Source organism: Notamacropus eugenii, chromosome 7, assembly GCF_028372415.1.
Source record: "Notamacropus eugenii isolate mMacEug1 chromosome 7, mMacEug1.pri_v2, whole genome shotgun sequence".
Taxonomy (NCBI): Eukaryota; Metazoa; Chordata; class Mammalia; order Diprotodontia; family Macropodidae; genus Notamacropus; species Notamacropus eugenii.
In genome coordinates, this window is record NC_092878.1 from 125,034,145 (window position 1) to 125,051,260 (window position 17,116).

The 17,116-nt window shown below is 39.4% G+C and overlaps 1 protein-coding gene across 6 annotated transcripts in view; it reads right to left on the reverse strand.

The window, feature by feature from the left end:
* Positions 1-1,503: 1,503 nt before the first annotated feature.
* Positions 1,504-17,116, reverse strand: part of GSTCD (glutathione S-transferase C-terminal domain containing) — a 190,044-nt gene continuing 174,431 nt past the window's right edge. For 4 of the 6 annotated variants that reach the window (XM_072623186.1, XM_072623184.1, XM_072623183.1 and 1 more), the window contains exons 10-12: positions 14,273-14,303; positions 9,416-9,485; positions 1,504-2,086 (exon numbers count right to left, since the gene is read on the reverse strand). In XM_072623186.1, the coding sequence (XP_072479287.1) occupies positions 1,950-2,086; positions 9,416-9,485; positions 14,273-14,303 (238 nt within the window). In that variant the 3' untranslated portion in view covers positions 1,504-1,949. Of the gene's footprint in view, positions 2,087-9,415; positions 9,486-11,962; positions 12,052-14,272; positions 14,304-17,116 lie in introns of those variants that run through there. The other 2 variants (XR_011970189.1, XR_011970190.1) reach the window with 2 other exon arrangements.

The window sequence follows — 17,116 nt, forward strand, 5'->3', positions numbered from 1 at the left end:
AACCAAATCTCAGGGAAGGCATTGGAGACTTGAGTCGAGGTCATACATACAGGTAATAATTATCAAGGGCAGGATTTGAACTCAGGTCCTCTGACTCAAGCTAGGGCTCTTTTCACTTCACCATGAATCTACTGGCTGGATCTGGAAATGTTATAAACTATGTGTTTCTCAAATCTGTTTGGAAGTGACCTTCAAAAAAATCACTTTTGAGGCAGGTCTCTACCTTCATGCAAGTGACTATGTAATAAATTACACAAGATTGGATGTATCTATTTTCTTCTTCATGATCTCTAGGGATCAAAAGTTGGCAGCTTTCTTTTGAAATACATAGTATGGTGGAAAGAGTGCTGGATTTAGTCAGAATATCCAGGTAGTTAAAATCTAGACTTGCCACTAACTACTCGGAAGACCTTGGGCAAGTCACTTATTTAATCTTGAGAGTCTCTCTCCTCATATGTAAAATGAGGGAGTTGGACTAGTTGACCTCTAAACTCCCTTTCATTTCTAAATTCATATTCTAATGAACAGCATGATGGCTTTAAAAACGGTTTTCTTTATCTGCAACAAAAAAAACTCATCTCTCTTTTGTTCACTACAGCCCATCTCCCTCTTACCCCCAATAAAAGAGATTGAGAGGGCAATGAAGTTACTCTTATGTAAAGGGGAGCTATCACACAAGTTAGAATCTGGAGAATTTGGCAGCATGGGAGGGGAGGTTTAGGGAGTCCCTAAAACTGTGGTTAACAGGAAAAAAATGGGAGGGTTACAGTGCTGGAGAATTAGTAAGAACAATTTCCTAAATATACAAAAAATTATCCCCCCAAGTTGCACACAAATATGCACAGAAAAACAATAAATTGTGATTAATATCTTGTCAAGAAGATGATAAAGGAAATGTTAGTTGTATTATGATAGAACTAATGTAACTAAATCAATAATTTCTTTATGAATCTTTCTTTCCTGAAGTCATGAATCCATGTCTTGCCTGATATCTTACAATTAAATTTAAATCAGTTTCAAGTCCTACACTGGAAAATTTACACACACACACACACACACACACACACACACACACACACACACACACACACTTTGCTATCTTTCCAAAAACTTTTAAATGAAGAGGTTGTCATGGTGAAATTATCTGGGTGAAATTACATAAAAGTATTGTAAAAGCAGGCAAAAAAAAGGCAGTGTGGAGACTGGAGAAGGAGCTGGATCAAGAATCAGAAAGACCTAAGTTCAAATCTTACCTCTGATACATCACTAGCTATGTAGCCTTAGACAAGTCACTGAGTCGTAGTGCTTGAGGAGTTTCTGACGACTAAAAATGCAGAGCAGGTGCCCATCTGCATAGGCAGAGGGAGATTCCTCTTAGATGTTCACTAAATCAATGAACTGATAGATGCAGTAAAAGAGGGAGAGAGAGAAATATTTTCTTTACCAAATCATACAGAAGATATACATGAAAGGTCTAAATTACCACCCTACAAACTCAAAACATGATTTTAAAAAATTTTTTAATAGAGGAAATAAAATTGTTTGAAACAAAAGAAAGATCAGTTTTTGTTAAAGACCCAGCTTTGCTTTCCATATCAAGATCAGGATGACTCATAAAAATAGGCTCAAAGTGCTCTGAGCAACAATGTCCAGTGAGCAGGACCAGGAGGAAAACTGTGAAGAAAGAAATTATCCCTCCAGTCAAAGCAAGTGAACATTCCTAGGCAGGCAGCTGGTGCTGCTGGGGACTCTCACCATGAGAACCAGCAGCCACCTAAAGCCAATGCCATAAGCAGGACTCATAATGCTTTGCAGGTTTCTCCTGATGTTTTTTCCAAAGACAATAGGTTTGAGATGTCTGTAGGGGCTTCCTAGGTTGATCAGGAGACTCCTAATAACTGAGTTTTGATTACAAGGACTAAAAAATCAAATGGAAAGAGCATCCTGGCCTAGACAGGAACACCCACTATCATGTTATTTTTTGGAGAGCAACTTTCAGGCTCCATGGATATCACTTGGACGGAATAGCCATGCTCTTCTGCAGCCCAGGCCCGATCCAGATCCACAAGGCACATACACTGTTTGCCTGAAACACAATAGAAAAGTGTCATGAGAAACCCTTCTTCAAAGGCATGGTAATTCTAGGTATACAGAAAGGATGGAAAATGAATAAAATTTGATATTATTCCCCAAATCTTTTATTGGGAGGAGAGCAGAGAGAGGATGTAGATGCTATTTCCTAAAAATGTTCTTTTCTCTGGTTATGTTCCTGCTTAAATGGAGAGGGAGAATATCACAGGGTCATGATTTTTGAAAGATTTATGTTTAGTGGCAACGTTTGCTTGTTTAAAAGAATATTAAATAAATTAATAAATTAAATTTAAAAGAATATTTTATTTTAAAGCATCACCAATGTTAGCTTTGGTATTTTTGAAAATACAGTCTTCAGTCACACTTTTAAATAAAGGTATAGTGTTTCCTTTTGAAACCCCCTTGAAGATAGTGAATCGGTAATGCTGTGAAATGGAAACTAATTCTGTATCTATCTATAAGATCACTCTTAAAGAAACTCAAAACAATTAAGATATTTTAAAAATTGTTCCCTATATAGATTTAAATTACATGTTCATAGACTTCGAGCGGAAAGGGCCTTCAGAAAGTTGAGTCTAACCCTTTTATTTTACAGATTAGGAAACTGAGGCAGTGATTTGCCTGGAATTACACAATTAGTATGTGTCTGAGGCAAGATCTGAACTTGGATCCTCCTGATTCCAAGTCCAGAGCTCTATTCTCTCCCACACCATTAACAAAGTAAGTCATAAAGTACGGAGGAAATACACACAGAATAAATCCTATATAAGAGTAAAAGAGAGATGGAGATAAAAAACCACTATGACTTCTTTTATAGACTCAGTTGTTTTCAGATGGAGACTCAGAAAGGTCCCTTAGTGCTTAGGATCTTTTCCCCCAGAATATCCCACCAGCATGTCTGCCCCTTTCCACCATTATTTTTGGACTGTGTCCTCATGCCCTTCCCCTCCCCCATTCAATTCCCTTTAATTCTTCCATTAGAATGTAAGCTCCTTTCTGGCAATATTTCTTTTGCACATATGTGTGCTAAATGTATCCCCAGCACTTAACATAGTTCCTCATATATAAGTGTTTAATAAATGTTTGTTACCTTGTTCCTAGTTCCAAGAGATAAAGAAAAAAAGTTTTAGAGGTCTACGTTTGAGGAAAACTCACAATTCTGACCAGGTAATTAAAAAAAAAAATACAGTAGGACTGGGGCCAAAGGTCATGGTTTCAGCATCAGCTCCCTCATTCTTTGCTTTGGGACCTTGGACAAGATACAACTTCCCTGGGCTTTGGTTACTAGCTTTTACCTATTCCATCAGGGAGACCTTCTAGCTTGGAATCCACATAACTATTTCAGGTGGATCTATGATGCTTCATGTAACATATTTTTCTTTAAAAAAAAAAATTCAATTTTAAGAAGATTTACTGTAAGTTAGCAGAGAAGCTGCCACACCCCTGCAGGAAAGCTGTACTCAACTTTCATCCCAAAGCCCAGAAACCAGACTGGCAAGTAGAGCAGTCAAATTCCTTTCTTTGGATATCCCCAAATGTGTCTTCAGAAGTGGCTTGTAGGAAAAAAGAAAACCAAATAAATGGTTTGGGGCTTTTTTTTAAGTGGTATTTTTTTAATCTCCAATTGATCTAAGTTCAAATTATATACTATCTTCTTGGAAAAAATGTTACTCGCTACACTGCCATTTATCTAATTTTTTTGAGGGGTGACCAAATATACTTTTTCAGCTGCAGTGGTTTTTGCTGATTAAGAGGCATTTTTATAAAACCTCTGAAAACTCAAGGAAAAGTGGAATATGTACACTTTTGCCCACTAAAAATTCCTCCCTTTTCTCTCAGAAAAGAAGATGGCATAAAAAGGCAGTTAAATAAACAACTGATAGTCTGTTGAGGGTCAGGAGAAGAGCAAAGCCCAAAAGTGCATCAGCATGCAGCCAGATGTGCTCTCCACGCTACATCCATTAAAAAGAATTAACTCACATTAACCATTGAAACAATTTCAAAGGTAAAGTCAGAGAGGGCTGCAACAGCAAAGATCTTCAGCAGAATGGAGAAGTCTAACCACAAAAACAATGAAGGGGAAATCTAGGGTAAACTGGAGTTGGCAATAGCTTTTTTCCTGTCCATGGAAATGTACATTTAGGGATTCAGTGCACAAAGCTGTACATTTTGTACAGTTAAAAAAAGCCCAGAACACACCCAAAAACGCTTCATTGTGACTGAAGAAAAGGAAATGCCATATGCAAGGTCAAGTCCCATTTCTATCACCTCATCTTTGTATCAACAGATGAATGTCATTTTTTTCTCTCAAAATATTTTTTTAAATAAATTTTTATTGACATCTTTTTGATTGCTTTTACATCACCAAAATTTCCATTAGTTTCCTTTCTCTGTCAGCCCTCAAGGACAGAAATCCTATTAAACAAATAATTTAAAGGGGAAAAAAAAACAATCAGCAAAACTGATCAATACATTCCAAAAGTCTGAAAATATAGTCAAGGCATCACAAGGCATCACCTCTCACCTTTGCAAAACAGTGGGGTAGGTGAGACAATCAATGAACACGTATTAAGTACCTACAGTGTGCCAGGAACTGTGCATTGGGGATAAAAAAAGGCAAAGGACAGTTCCTGTTCTCAATGAGTTCGTACTCTAAGGGAGGAGGCAATTTGTAAACAACCGTATAACAAACTAGATATTTACAGGATAAATTGGAAATAATCAGCAGAAGGAAGGTATTAGCATTAAGGGATATTGTGAAAATCTTCCCATATACTGGGGTGGGGATTTCAGCAGAGACTTGAGGGAAGCCAGGAGGCAGAGATGGGAGGGACAGCATCTGACCGCCACTGAAAATGAGTTTGAGATGCAGTGTCTCGCTTGAAGAAGGGTACGTGGGAGTGAGTAAAGTGCAAGAAGACTGGAAAGTGGTGATAGAGGCGGAAGTGGTGGGGACAGAAGCCATGAAAGGCTTTAACCAAAAATGTTCTATTTGATTCTGGAGGTAAAAGGGAGTCTTTGGAGTTTATTAGAGAGGGGTGTGGTGTGGTGTGGGGAGAGACTTGTGGTAGAGATCAACTGGCAGCCTACTGCAACCATGCCAGCACCTTCCACATCCTGCTTTGTAGTCTCCTGACAGAAGGCAGGGAGGGGCTAGGAAGGCCTCCACTTCCTGCTCTGCCACCCAATCTCCAGACTCAAGTGAGGAGAGGAGCCAGACCTTCCTGGGACAGTCTGCTTCCCATCTTCTGTTGTCTGTCTCCTTACGGGATGCTGCTAGAGGCTGAGAAAGCAACTTCAGCTTACGCCAGGATGGTCCAGAACATCTTCCCCCCCAGGATGTGGGAACATGTAGTGCAATGAGAAGCCATCTTCCTCCAGATCACAGGGGGTCTTGAGGGAAGTCCAAGAGGAGCAGGGCTTCCATTTCCTGCTGCAGTTTCACACCTTATCTCCAGCCTTCAGAGGGAAGAGGAGTAGTGAGATGAGATCTTCCAAATGATTCCATGCCTTTCATCCTGCATGGCACATATTTCTAGCCCAATCTTCAGCCTCCTCTGGGGTGAACATGTTCACATCTGGTCATACTCTACACATCTGAGTGATTCTGAACTCCTGTAGGCAGGCCATCATCCAAATTCCATTCCCTATTCTCCACCACCCAATTCTTCCTCATCCTTCCCAAGACAAAGTTTCAACCAAATGCCATCCATTTCTTCCACTGTGACTCCTGGAATGCCTGTTTCATAGGCAACAAATTTACTTCATCCTAACTCTTTTCCTTTCTCACTCCTTCCATCTTTTAGCTATCAATCAATCTAACAGTTGGTCAACCAACATTTATCAAGGGCAAAACTCAGTTCTGCCCTCCAGTGACAGACTTCCTGGCCACCCTTTCCAGAACGGGCTGCACTTACGTTCATTCCCCTTGGCTTGATGGTCAAAGTGGAGAAGCTGGAATACTCTTTGATCTCCATTTCCAGGTTCCCCTCTTCCATCTTTACTTAGTAACCTCTCTTCCTTTTGGGTTCATGAGACATATCTATCCCCCAATCAAAATCCTGGTAGCTGTTGTTTGAACTCAGGTCTTCTCAACTCCCAGGCTCAGGGCTCTCTCCCCTTTGCCATCAGAGGCAACCGTCTCTCTAAGCACCAAAATCCTGCTAACAATTTTAAGGTGACTCTTTACAGAATCCCTCTTTATTCCCAGGAGCAGCTTACCCCTTAGGTCACTCGCCTTTCCTCTTCAATAAATTAAGTATTTGGCTTACAATTTTTCTCTCCTCCTTAACTCATGCCCTCATACGTGCGGACTTCAACATTCATACTGACTCTTCCTCAAACACTCTTAATTACTCAGTTCCTCAACCTAATCATGTCCCATGAGCTACTCTTTCCCACCTCCACCACACACAAAGGTAATCTTAACTTCAATACTGTCATCATCCATATTCATGAACTCCCAAATTCCCTTCCCTTCCCTGATCATAATCCATTGGTTTTTCCACCATTCCCTCCCTCCCAAACCTTACTCTTTGTCCACACTGTGACCGTCAATTCTTCAATCCCTCAGTTTTGCCTAGGCTGTCTCCCCTCTACTAGTCATTTTCTCCTCTTTTCCCTATTCTGAACTCTTAGTGAACCAGTTCACCTTTATGTTATTCTCTTAAGTCCCAGATCCCCTTAAGATACCATTAATTGTACCCTGACAAACCTCAGCCTTGGGTCACTTCCACCATCCTTCACCTCTGCTCCTACACACTTAATGAATCATGAACAAGAAAATCACACAAGCATCCTGACCAAGTCCACTACATATTGGTTACACAATTCAACTGGGCCCTCACTGATACTAGGTAATTTTACTGTACCTCCCAAATCAACTCACTATCACACTCTCCACAGCTCTTCCAAACCTTTTCATTCCTCCGCAAGCCTTCTATGATTCCCCCACTCTCTTACCTGAGAATCTTGCCTCATATTTCACAGAAAAAATTGAGGCCATTTGCCACAAGCTCCCTCTCCTCCCTTCTTTATTTCCTGTCACTCAGATGCCTTCCAACATGCTGTCCTCCTTCATCCCTTTTTCACATGAAGAGGTCACCTTACTTTTACTTGCCTCCAGAAGCTCTGATTCCCATTCTCATTCTCAGAGGTAACCGTCTCTCTAAGTACCAAAATTCTGCTAACAATTTTAAGGTGACCCTTAACAGAATCCCTCTTTCTTCCCAGGAGCAGAAACAGGGAGATGGCAAAGTGGAGAGAGCCCTGGGCCTGGGAGTTGAGAAGACCTGAGTTCAAATCTGATGGTAGACACTTACTAGATCAACTGTGTAGCACCTATCTTTCAGAGTTGTCATGAGGACCAAAGGAGATATTTGTAAAGCACTTAGCACAATTCCAGACACACAGTCACTTCATGAATGCTTGTTTACTTCTTTCCTTTCCTTTTCTTCAGTGAGAGCCCCTTCAATCACTGGATTGAGGTTTCTGCCTTTGTTTTCCCATCTCAGGGCCCTACTTTGCCACCTCACCTTGCTTCCTTCTGAGAGGCCACAGTCCTTACTTTCCATTCATTATTTACCACTGATTTGATTAGGGTCCTTCACACATCCTCTGTGATCTTCTGTCTTTGCCGTTCTTCACTTTCAGGCTTCCCCAAAACAGACTCACCTGCAGCCAAGACCTTGTGAGATTTAGTCCACTGTGTGTCAGGCCTGTTCCTCCACCATTCCTGCTTCACTTTAATTTCTTTCACCTCTGCTTTCTTGTGTACTTTTATTTTTTTTATTTTTTGTTTTCAGTGTTCTACAATCACTAACATATAACTTAGATTTTTTTTCCCCTCCCTCTCTCTCCTTCCCACCTGCTCCCTGAGATGGCACTCAATTTTATGTAGGTTCTACACATCCATTCCCATTAAATACAATTTCACCTTAATCGTGTTGCATAGAAGAATTAAAACGAATGGGAGAAATTATATAACAAACCAAAATGTAATACAAAAGAAGATGATCTGCTACATTCTGTGATTGAATTCCATAGTTCTTTCTCTGGATGTGGAAGGCATTTTGCCTTAAAAGACCATTGGGAATTTTTTAAGTCCTTGCATTGCTGTGAAGGACTAAGTCTACCAGAAAAAGTCCTCGCACACTGTGGTTGCTGCTGTGTACAAAGCTCTCCTGGTTCTGCTCCTTTCACTGAGCATCAGTTCATATAACTCTTTCCAGGCCTCTCTGAAGTCTTCCTGTTCATCATTTCTTATAGCACAACAGTATTCCATTCCATTCATATACCACAACTTGTTCAGCCATTCCCCAATGGATGGGCATCCGCTTGATTTCCAGTTCTTGGCCACCACGAAGAGAGCTGCTGTAAATATTTTTGTCCATGTGGGACCCTTTCCCATTTTTATGATGGCTTTGGGACACGTCTTGTGTACTTTTAAAAATAAATGTCCTAGTGGTCCCTCTGCTGTTATTTTGCTGTTGCTGTTTTTAGCCTTACAGGTGTCTTTCTCTGCCTACAGTTTCTTTTCCTTTTTTTCTTAGGGTAAGTTATTTTGTTACTTGCTTGTGTCTTTCTCATTTGCTGTCATTTTTTAAAATCTTTCTTGTATTTCCCTTGTTTGTAGCATTTGCAAAGTGAATGATCTCTCCTTTTTTTGGTAGGAATACCGTAAGTGCCGCTTTCCCTCAGAGTCCATCTTTTTCATTGATTAGGCTCGGATGTGCAGGGTGTGCTTACCTTGTCCTCCTCTGCTCTCTCAAACACGTTGTTTTATTTCCTTTCCTGGTTTCTGGTGAGTGTGCAACAGTCAAGTTATTTGAGTTTCCATTCTTTTACATTTGAAGGTCTTTCTCTTGGTCATTTTCAGATTTTATTGTTTTTCACTGGAATTGTTATTGGAATGAGATAATACATATCAAGGGCATTGTAAATCACAGATATCTAATAAATGCCAGCAATTATTATCTTTTCTCTCTTTATCTCGATACATTTAAAAAAATTCATATCCTTGGCTCTATGGACTTCCCCGACACTACCCTCTTCTTTAGTCTTCTTGGAGTGACTGTGGAGTTTGGTTATATAGCTGGCAAAGAGATGTATTATATCACTGTTATTAAAAACGGTTGCAAATATTTCATTCTTAACCCAGAATTTTTAAAAAAAGAATGAAATCTAACAAAAGCTTAGAAAGGCTGGAAGAAAAAAATGACCTTTAATGCCATGCTGGACCCATCTTCCCCCTATTAGTAATTTAGTATATTACGGAGCCAACTGTGCATGAGTTTCACAACAGCTGGTCTGTGAAAATACATACCTATTAGTCTTCGTTCTTGAGGTAGCTGGACAGCTGTCTGATCTGCAAATCTGCAAAGAATCATGTGTTCCTAAAAGAAAAAAAAGCAACAGAGTAAGGCTTCATTTCAGGCTTTTTTTCCAATGTTTATTTTTTAATTACTACGTAATAGTAGAGCAAGAGGCAGCATGATGTAATGTATAGCACTGGACTTGAAGTCAAGCCCTGGGTTTAAGTCCTGTCTCTGATACATCCTGTGTCTTTGATCCTGGGGAAGTCCTTTGACCTCTCAGGGCTTCTAGGCATCTTTTTGACTCTAAATGGCAGAGAAAGTGCTAACCTGTACTGTGAGAGGGAGTGTCCTCACTTCGGAGTTCTCTTTACCAATGAAATCACAGGTCAGTCCTTGTCCCTGAATAGTAAGGACATACCTTTCCACTCACCATCCCCCTTCCTTTGGCTATTTAATGCAAGAGTTTGTACTTTATAAAATAAAGTAAAATGTTTTCTTTTAAATTAAGATTTCTGAAAAAAGTGCTAGCTTTTTCACACGAGTGCTCAGTCATGTTTTCTTCCAGGAGACTGATCTTCAGGTGTAGTTAATAAGAAATTATCTTCTGGTCCATTTTCCTTACTGTGGCAACTGGCCAAAATCCGAGACCCAGATAAAAACCCTGAACAATCAAGAACTGATCTTAGTTGACACAATATTCTAGGAGCACCTATGATACAATGTTTTCCCCCTTAAAAAAGTTTTCTTTGAATGCCAGTAATGATAATAACTTACTTTTTATCATTTTCAATACAAAGCACTATACATACATTATCTCATTTCATCTGTACAGGAAGGTAGGTAGTACAAGTATCATTATCTTCATTTTGTAATTAAATATATTGCAACTCAGAGAGCACAAAAGACTTGCCCATCATCGTGTGGTCCTAAGTGTTTAGGGAATCTTACCAGCTCAAATCTCCTGCCTCCAAATCTAGCTCTTTCTACTAGACCACACAGTAGTAATAAATTTCCATGCAAATGGCATCCAGGGATTTTTACCCAGTGACAGCAGGGAAAGGGAGAATTGGTGGATAATCTAGTGTTAGCTATTCTAGTCCCCAGGGATCTCTATCTTACAGCTTAATCACTGTTATATTCTCTGTTGCTGTGTCCCTTTCTTCCACCCACCCACCAATTTAGTGAAGATATATAATTAACTGTCATTTTTCTCTTGTCCCCTACAACTTTATGTAAGTATTTCTGTACCTTACAGAAAAAAAAGAACAATAGAAAGGTTGGAAATTATTTTCTACTGTGAAAAAACTGTTTCCCTCAGTGGCATTTTAGGAGGTTTTTGTTGCTGAAGGAGTAGAAGCCAATGGAGACCTATCCATTTTGCCCAGAACTCTTAATTTATGTGTGGCCAGAGCCAGCAGAGACAGAAGAGGGAAAAATGAAACAAACGCTATGTAATAACTGTTTTAGATAGGACAATGACATTTTCTAAGGGAACTTTCCCATTTACCAGTTGAACCAAGGATGAGTCAATATCCTCAATTGGCCTCTGAGGCCCTTTATTCATTGAGTATAGGGTCTTCTAATGAGAAAACAAAGGCAATTATCAATTATTGATGGAGAATATAGAGTTAACTCTAAAAAATTTTTTCCCTCATATTCATGTGCTTAAAAAAATAAAGGAGAACTAGAGATATAGTTATAAGGAAGGAAATCAAGTAAATTCGGTTTGAAAGATTTGTTTGTTTTTAAAGCTAAGTGGAGAAAAGAGAACAATCCAAGAGAAAGGCTACATACTGAGGAAGGACAGAAGGCTGATTAATGGATGTAGAGGGAAGTCAGAATTATTCAGTACCTTTTTTCTCTGTCAAGGAGGATAATTTTCGGAAAGGAAGGGACAAAACAGAAATGACTAGCAGTGAATTATTACTAAGGATAAGTGAGGAGAAAGTAAGAGAGTACTTAGCTACCCTTAATGAGTTCACGTCTTTAGGCCCTAACATTTCAGAATACAAGTCACCATCTATTGATCTATTTCTGTCTATCAAAATAATTGATGGGCAGTACCAAACTCTTCAGTGATCATTGAAAGTCAGCTGAGAATGGGGGAAAGGCTTCAGGACTGGGGAAGGGCAGGCATCATCCTGATTTTCAGAACAAGGAAGAGATTTTTCAAGCTATTGGCTAGTAAGCCTGACTTTCATTCCAGATCAGCTTCTAGAATACATAATCAAAGGAAGGCTTGGAAAACATCAATAAAAAGGAAGCAAGGATTACACAGAGAAAGGTCATGTTGTACTTTTGACAGAGAATTAGCAGAATGCTGTGTGTGTGTGAAAATAGAGATCTCAGAAAAATATGACAATATCTTTCATCATTGTCACGTACAGACTTCAGACAATTTTGATCTAGATGACTATTTGTTTAGATGGATTTGGAGCTGGTTAATGGCAAGACAGAAGTCAATGATTGAAGCCCGGGTCTCTGGTCTCTGGGGAAGAATATGACCTTGGACCTATGATACTTAACTTTTTTCAATCAATGACTTGTATACTTACCAAATTTATAGATTACACAGAGTTGGGAGGGATTGCCAGCACATTGAAGATTAAAAAAAAGTCTTGAGGCCTTAAACATCAAGCTGAACCTAAGAAGATGAAGTTTAATAGGGACAAATATAAAGTCTTTAAAGTCTTCAAAAAATCACCTTTACAAATACAAGATAGGGAACATGTGGCTAGAAAGCAGTTTTACTGAAAAAGTTCTGGGAGCTCAATATGGTTCAATGTTGTATTACAATATGACAGCTATGAAAGCTACCATTATAATCTTGGGCTATCTTAATGCAGAGACTGGGGAATTCTGACTTGATCAGACTACCTCTGGATTAATGATTATTCACATTTGCATGCTATATTTTAGGTAAGTCATGTTAAACTGGAGAGTTCAGGATGCCATTAAGATCATGCCAAATGGGCATCAACTGGGCTGTCTGAGAACAGGAGGGCAATAACTAAATGCTTCTGTCTGGACAGCCAGTGAAAATGCCTGGAGCTAGGAGATGGAGTCTTTCACTTGAGTACCCGCAAGGAGGTCAATGTCCAGCACTTTTGGACAAATCTTGTGGAAGACTTACTGAAAGAGAGATGGTAGAGTCACAAAGGAAAAGCAAGGAGGAACGGGATGTGATCTGTACCACAGGAGGGCTCCCCATATCAACGAGGTCACAGATGGGTGACTGAAGTCACTGCACCATTAGTGATCCTTCAAGGAAATTCTGGAATGTGATCCTGAGAGTTGATCCAGTACTAGTCCCATAGGCCCAGAAAGTGCTACCTCCTCATCTCTGTCTCCTGGCTTCCTCCAAATCTCAGATAAAATCCTGCCTTCTGCGAGAAGCCTATCCCAATCCCCCTCGATGCTTGTCCCTTCTCTCAGTTGATTATCTCCATTTTTTTCTGTACATACATTTGAACAGTCTCCCCAAAGGACAGTGAGCTCCTTTGGAGCTGCGGTTGACCTCTTTGTATCCCCAGTGTATAACACATTTTATGGCAAACAGGAGGTACTTCATAAATGCTTACTGACTGACTGACTTTAGTGGATCAGTATCAATCTGGAGGGAGTTGTCTAGTGAAGTATTTGAGAGATGTGTCCTGTTCAATGTTTTGACCAGTGACTTGGATGAAAAATCACAGAGGTTCTTAAAGACACAAAGATATGAAGGATAGTTAATACTCAGCATCCAATGCTAAATTTAAATCAGAAACTATTAAGACACAATAAATGCTAAAAGCTTCTATTTAAAAGGAAAGCCAGTTTTAAATCTGTAAGAATAACATAAAAGCCCTGACACTGGAAGGAATCTCAGAAGTCACCTAGCCTAGAGATGTCAAGTACTTGGCCACATGTGGCCACAACCCTTCTGAGTAGGGCATAAACCAGATCAAAATGTAATTGGGAAATATTTACCAAAATAAGTAAAAGTGCAACAGAATATAGATCACAATAACATGTGGATCCGATCCATTTCTATCTGAGTTTGATACCATTGATCAAGACTAACCCTCCCGTTTTAGTTATAATTTTGCAGTAAAATTGATAGAGGAAAATCTCAAAGGATCACAAGAAATTGCTTTAAAAAGTGGGTGATTTTTTCACCCCCTTATGATGCCATCTATTTGAATGCATCGTAAATCCAATAATTAGATAAATAAGAAATAAATTACATCACTAAAGAGATTAATAAAGAGCGATGATGGAAAGGGAGCTTATTTTGTATCTATCAATCAGTAAGCATCTATTAAGTACCTACTCTGTGCCATGGACTGTGCTTCAGACGCAAAAACAAAATGGAAACCAACACAGGCCTCCAAGAACTTGCATCCTCTTTGGGGAAACAACCCGTATATATACAGATGCAAATAAAACAAACACGAAATAAATAAAAAGCAATGAGGGTGAGGGGGCTGCTATCAGCTGAGCAAAGAACACCTGCAGGAGGCCCTTGGATTTGTAAGAAGTGAAGGTGGGGAGTCTGGGTCTTTCAGGAATGGGGGAAAGACAAGAAGATCAAAGAAGGAACGTGTGAAGAAAAGCAATTTAATGTTGCGAACAGGACCAAGTGTCTCTGCCACACTAACACATCGATCAGCTGCAGTTTTGGATCAGATTGTCATGACTCAAAAATGCTGTGTAATAGTCCAACTTTTGCATTTTTAATATCTTTAAAAACACTGACACATTGAACTGTTCACAATTAGAATAAAAAAAAAAACCAAATTATTCACTCCACTACAAACTTGATAGGGGAAAACATAAAGAACCTATCTAAAGAAAATGTGATGCATTCTTGGATTATTTATTACCTTGTAGGATAAAACTTCCTTGAATGGTTCACTGAAACAGAAAAAGTAACGTAATTTATTTTTCAGTTCTCAACATTCACTTCCATAAGAATTTGAATTCAAAATTTTCTCCCCATCTCTCCCCAGCCCCCCACCCCAGGACAGCATTCACCCCATCCATCCCTTCCTCCAGTCTGTCCTCCCTTCTATTAACCCCTCTTCTTCTATCCCTTTCCCTCTATTTTCCTGTTGGGTAAAATAGATTTCTATACTCCACTGTCTGTATAGCTTAGTTTCCAGTTGTATGTTAAAACAACTTTTAATATTCATTCTTAAAGCTTTGAGTTCCATATTCTCTCCCTTCCTTCCTCCCCACTTATCCTCATTGAGAAAACAAGTAATTCAATATAGGTCATACATCTGTAGCCATGCAAAACACTTCCATAACAGTTATGTCATGAAAGACTAACCACATTTCCCTCTGTCCTATCCTGCTCTCCACTTATTCCTTTCTTTCCCTTGACCTGTCCCCCCAAGATAATGTTTGCTTCTGATTATCCTTTTCCCCAATTTGCTGTCCCTTCTATTATCTTCCCTTTCCTATCCCCTTCCCCTTTGCCTTCCTGAAGGGTAAAATAGATTTCCATATCCAATTGAGTGGAGCCATTTCCATATCCTTAAGCCAAATCCATGACAGTAAGGCTCACTTATTTCCTTTCATCCCCGCCCCCTTCCCCTCCATTGTAAAAGCTCTTTCTTGTCTCTTTTATGTGAGATAATTTGCTACATTTTACCTCTCCCTTTCTCTTACTTCTAGTACATTCCATTCAATAGTAAATTTTATTTTTTAGGTATTGTCCCTTCAAATTCAGTTCACCCTGTGCTCTCTGTCTATGTAAATACATATATGCACACATACACCCATGTACCTATACATACCTACATATATCTAAGATATACATACATACCCCTACACACCTACATATGTGTATACATAGATACATATATATGCATATATGTATATATCTATATACAAATACATATATTCCCTCTAACTATCCTAATATTGAAAAAGGTCTCATGAGTTACAAATAACATCTTTCCATGTAGGAATGTAAGCCACTGAACTTTAATGAATTCCTTAACGCTTCTCTTTCCTGTTTATCTTTTCCTGTTTCTCTTGGTTCTTGTATTTGAAAGTTAAATTTTCTGTTCAGTTCTGGTCTTTTCAATAGGAAAATGCTTGGAAGTCTTCTATTTCACTGAAATTCCATTTTCTTCCCCTGAAGTATTATACTCAGTTTTGCTGGGAAGGAGATTCTTGGTTTTAGTCCTATCTCCTTTGACCTCTGGAATATCATATTCCAAGCCCTCCAATCCCTTAGCTGCTAAAGCTGAAAAAAAAAAAGCTGAAGCTGCTAAATCCTGTGTTATCCTGATTGTATGTCCACAATACTTGAATTGTTTATTTCTGGCTACTTGAAATATTCTCTCCTTGACCTGGGAACTCTGGAATTTGGCTACAATATTCCTAGGACTTTTCCTTTTGGGATCTCTTTCAGGCAGTGATTGGTGAATTCTTTCCATTTCTATTTTACCCTCTGGTTCTACAACATCAGGGCAGTTTTCCTAAATAATTTCTTAGAAGATGATGTCTAGGCTCCTTTTTTTATCATGGCTTTCAGGTAGTCCCATAATTTTTAAATTATCTTTCCTGGATCTATTTTCCAGGTCAGTTGTTTTTCCAGTGAGATATTTCACATTGTTTTCTATTTTTCATTCTTTTGGTTTTGTTTTATAATTTCTTGGTTTCTCATAGTCATTAGGTTCCATCTGTTCCATTCTAATTTTGAAAGAACTATTTTCTTCAGTGAGCTTTTGAACCTGTTTTTCATGTGGCCAATTCTGCTTTTTAAAGCATTCTTCTCCTCATTGGCTTTTTGGACCTCTTTTGCCATTTGGGTTAGTCTATTTTTATGGTCTTATTTTCTTCAGCATTTTTTGGGTCTCCTTTAGCAAGCTGTTGACTCACTTTTCATGATTTTCTTGCATTGCTCTCATTTCTCTTCCCAATTTTTCCTCCACCTGTCTTACTTGATTTTCAAAATCCTTTTTGAGCTCTTCCATGGCCTGAGACCATTGCATATTTTTTTTGGAAGCCTTGACCTTACTGTCTTCCTCTGGTGGTATGCTTTGGTCTTCATCTTAAAGGATGGAAGAAAATACCTTATCACCAAGAAAGTAACCTTCTATAGTCTTATTTTTTCCCCTTTTGGGGCATTTTCCCAGTCAGTTACATGACTGTTGAGTCCTTTGTCAAGTGGAGGGTATACCATCCTAGGGTTAAAAGGTTTTATACAGCTGTTCTCTGAGATATCTCTAGAGACCTGTAAGTTCTCAGTTCTTCCAAGGTAGCACAATCAAGAGGGAGGAGTTTACTCCTCTCCTGGCCTGCACTCTGGTCTGTGAACAACCAAAAGCACTCTTTTCTACCCTGGAACTGCGAGTAGGATTCCCTTTCCACAGTAGCCACCAGCTCTGCCACACCAGTGCTCTTCCTCACCCCAGGACTACCACTCAGTTCTGAGACCCAGATGAGTTGCTCGATTCCCCCAGGGCCTTTAGGTCAAGGACTCCAAAAGTGGATGCTGCTGCTTCAGTGGCTGCCGCTGTTCTGGGACCAGGGCTGGAGCTTGATGGCACTCCCATCTCACCCAGGTGAAAGAGCTTCTTTCTGACCTTTGAAACTGTCTTTGGCTTCTGTGGGTTGAGAAATCTGGGAACCACAGCAGCTGCCCATGATTCTGCACCCTGAAGCCTGCTATTCTATCTGAGCCATGCAGCCCATGGAGGGCTGCGATCTGC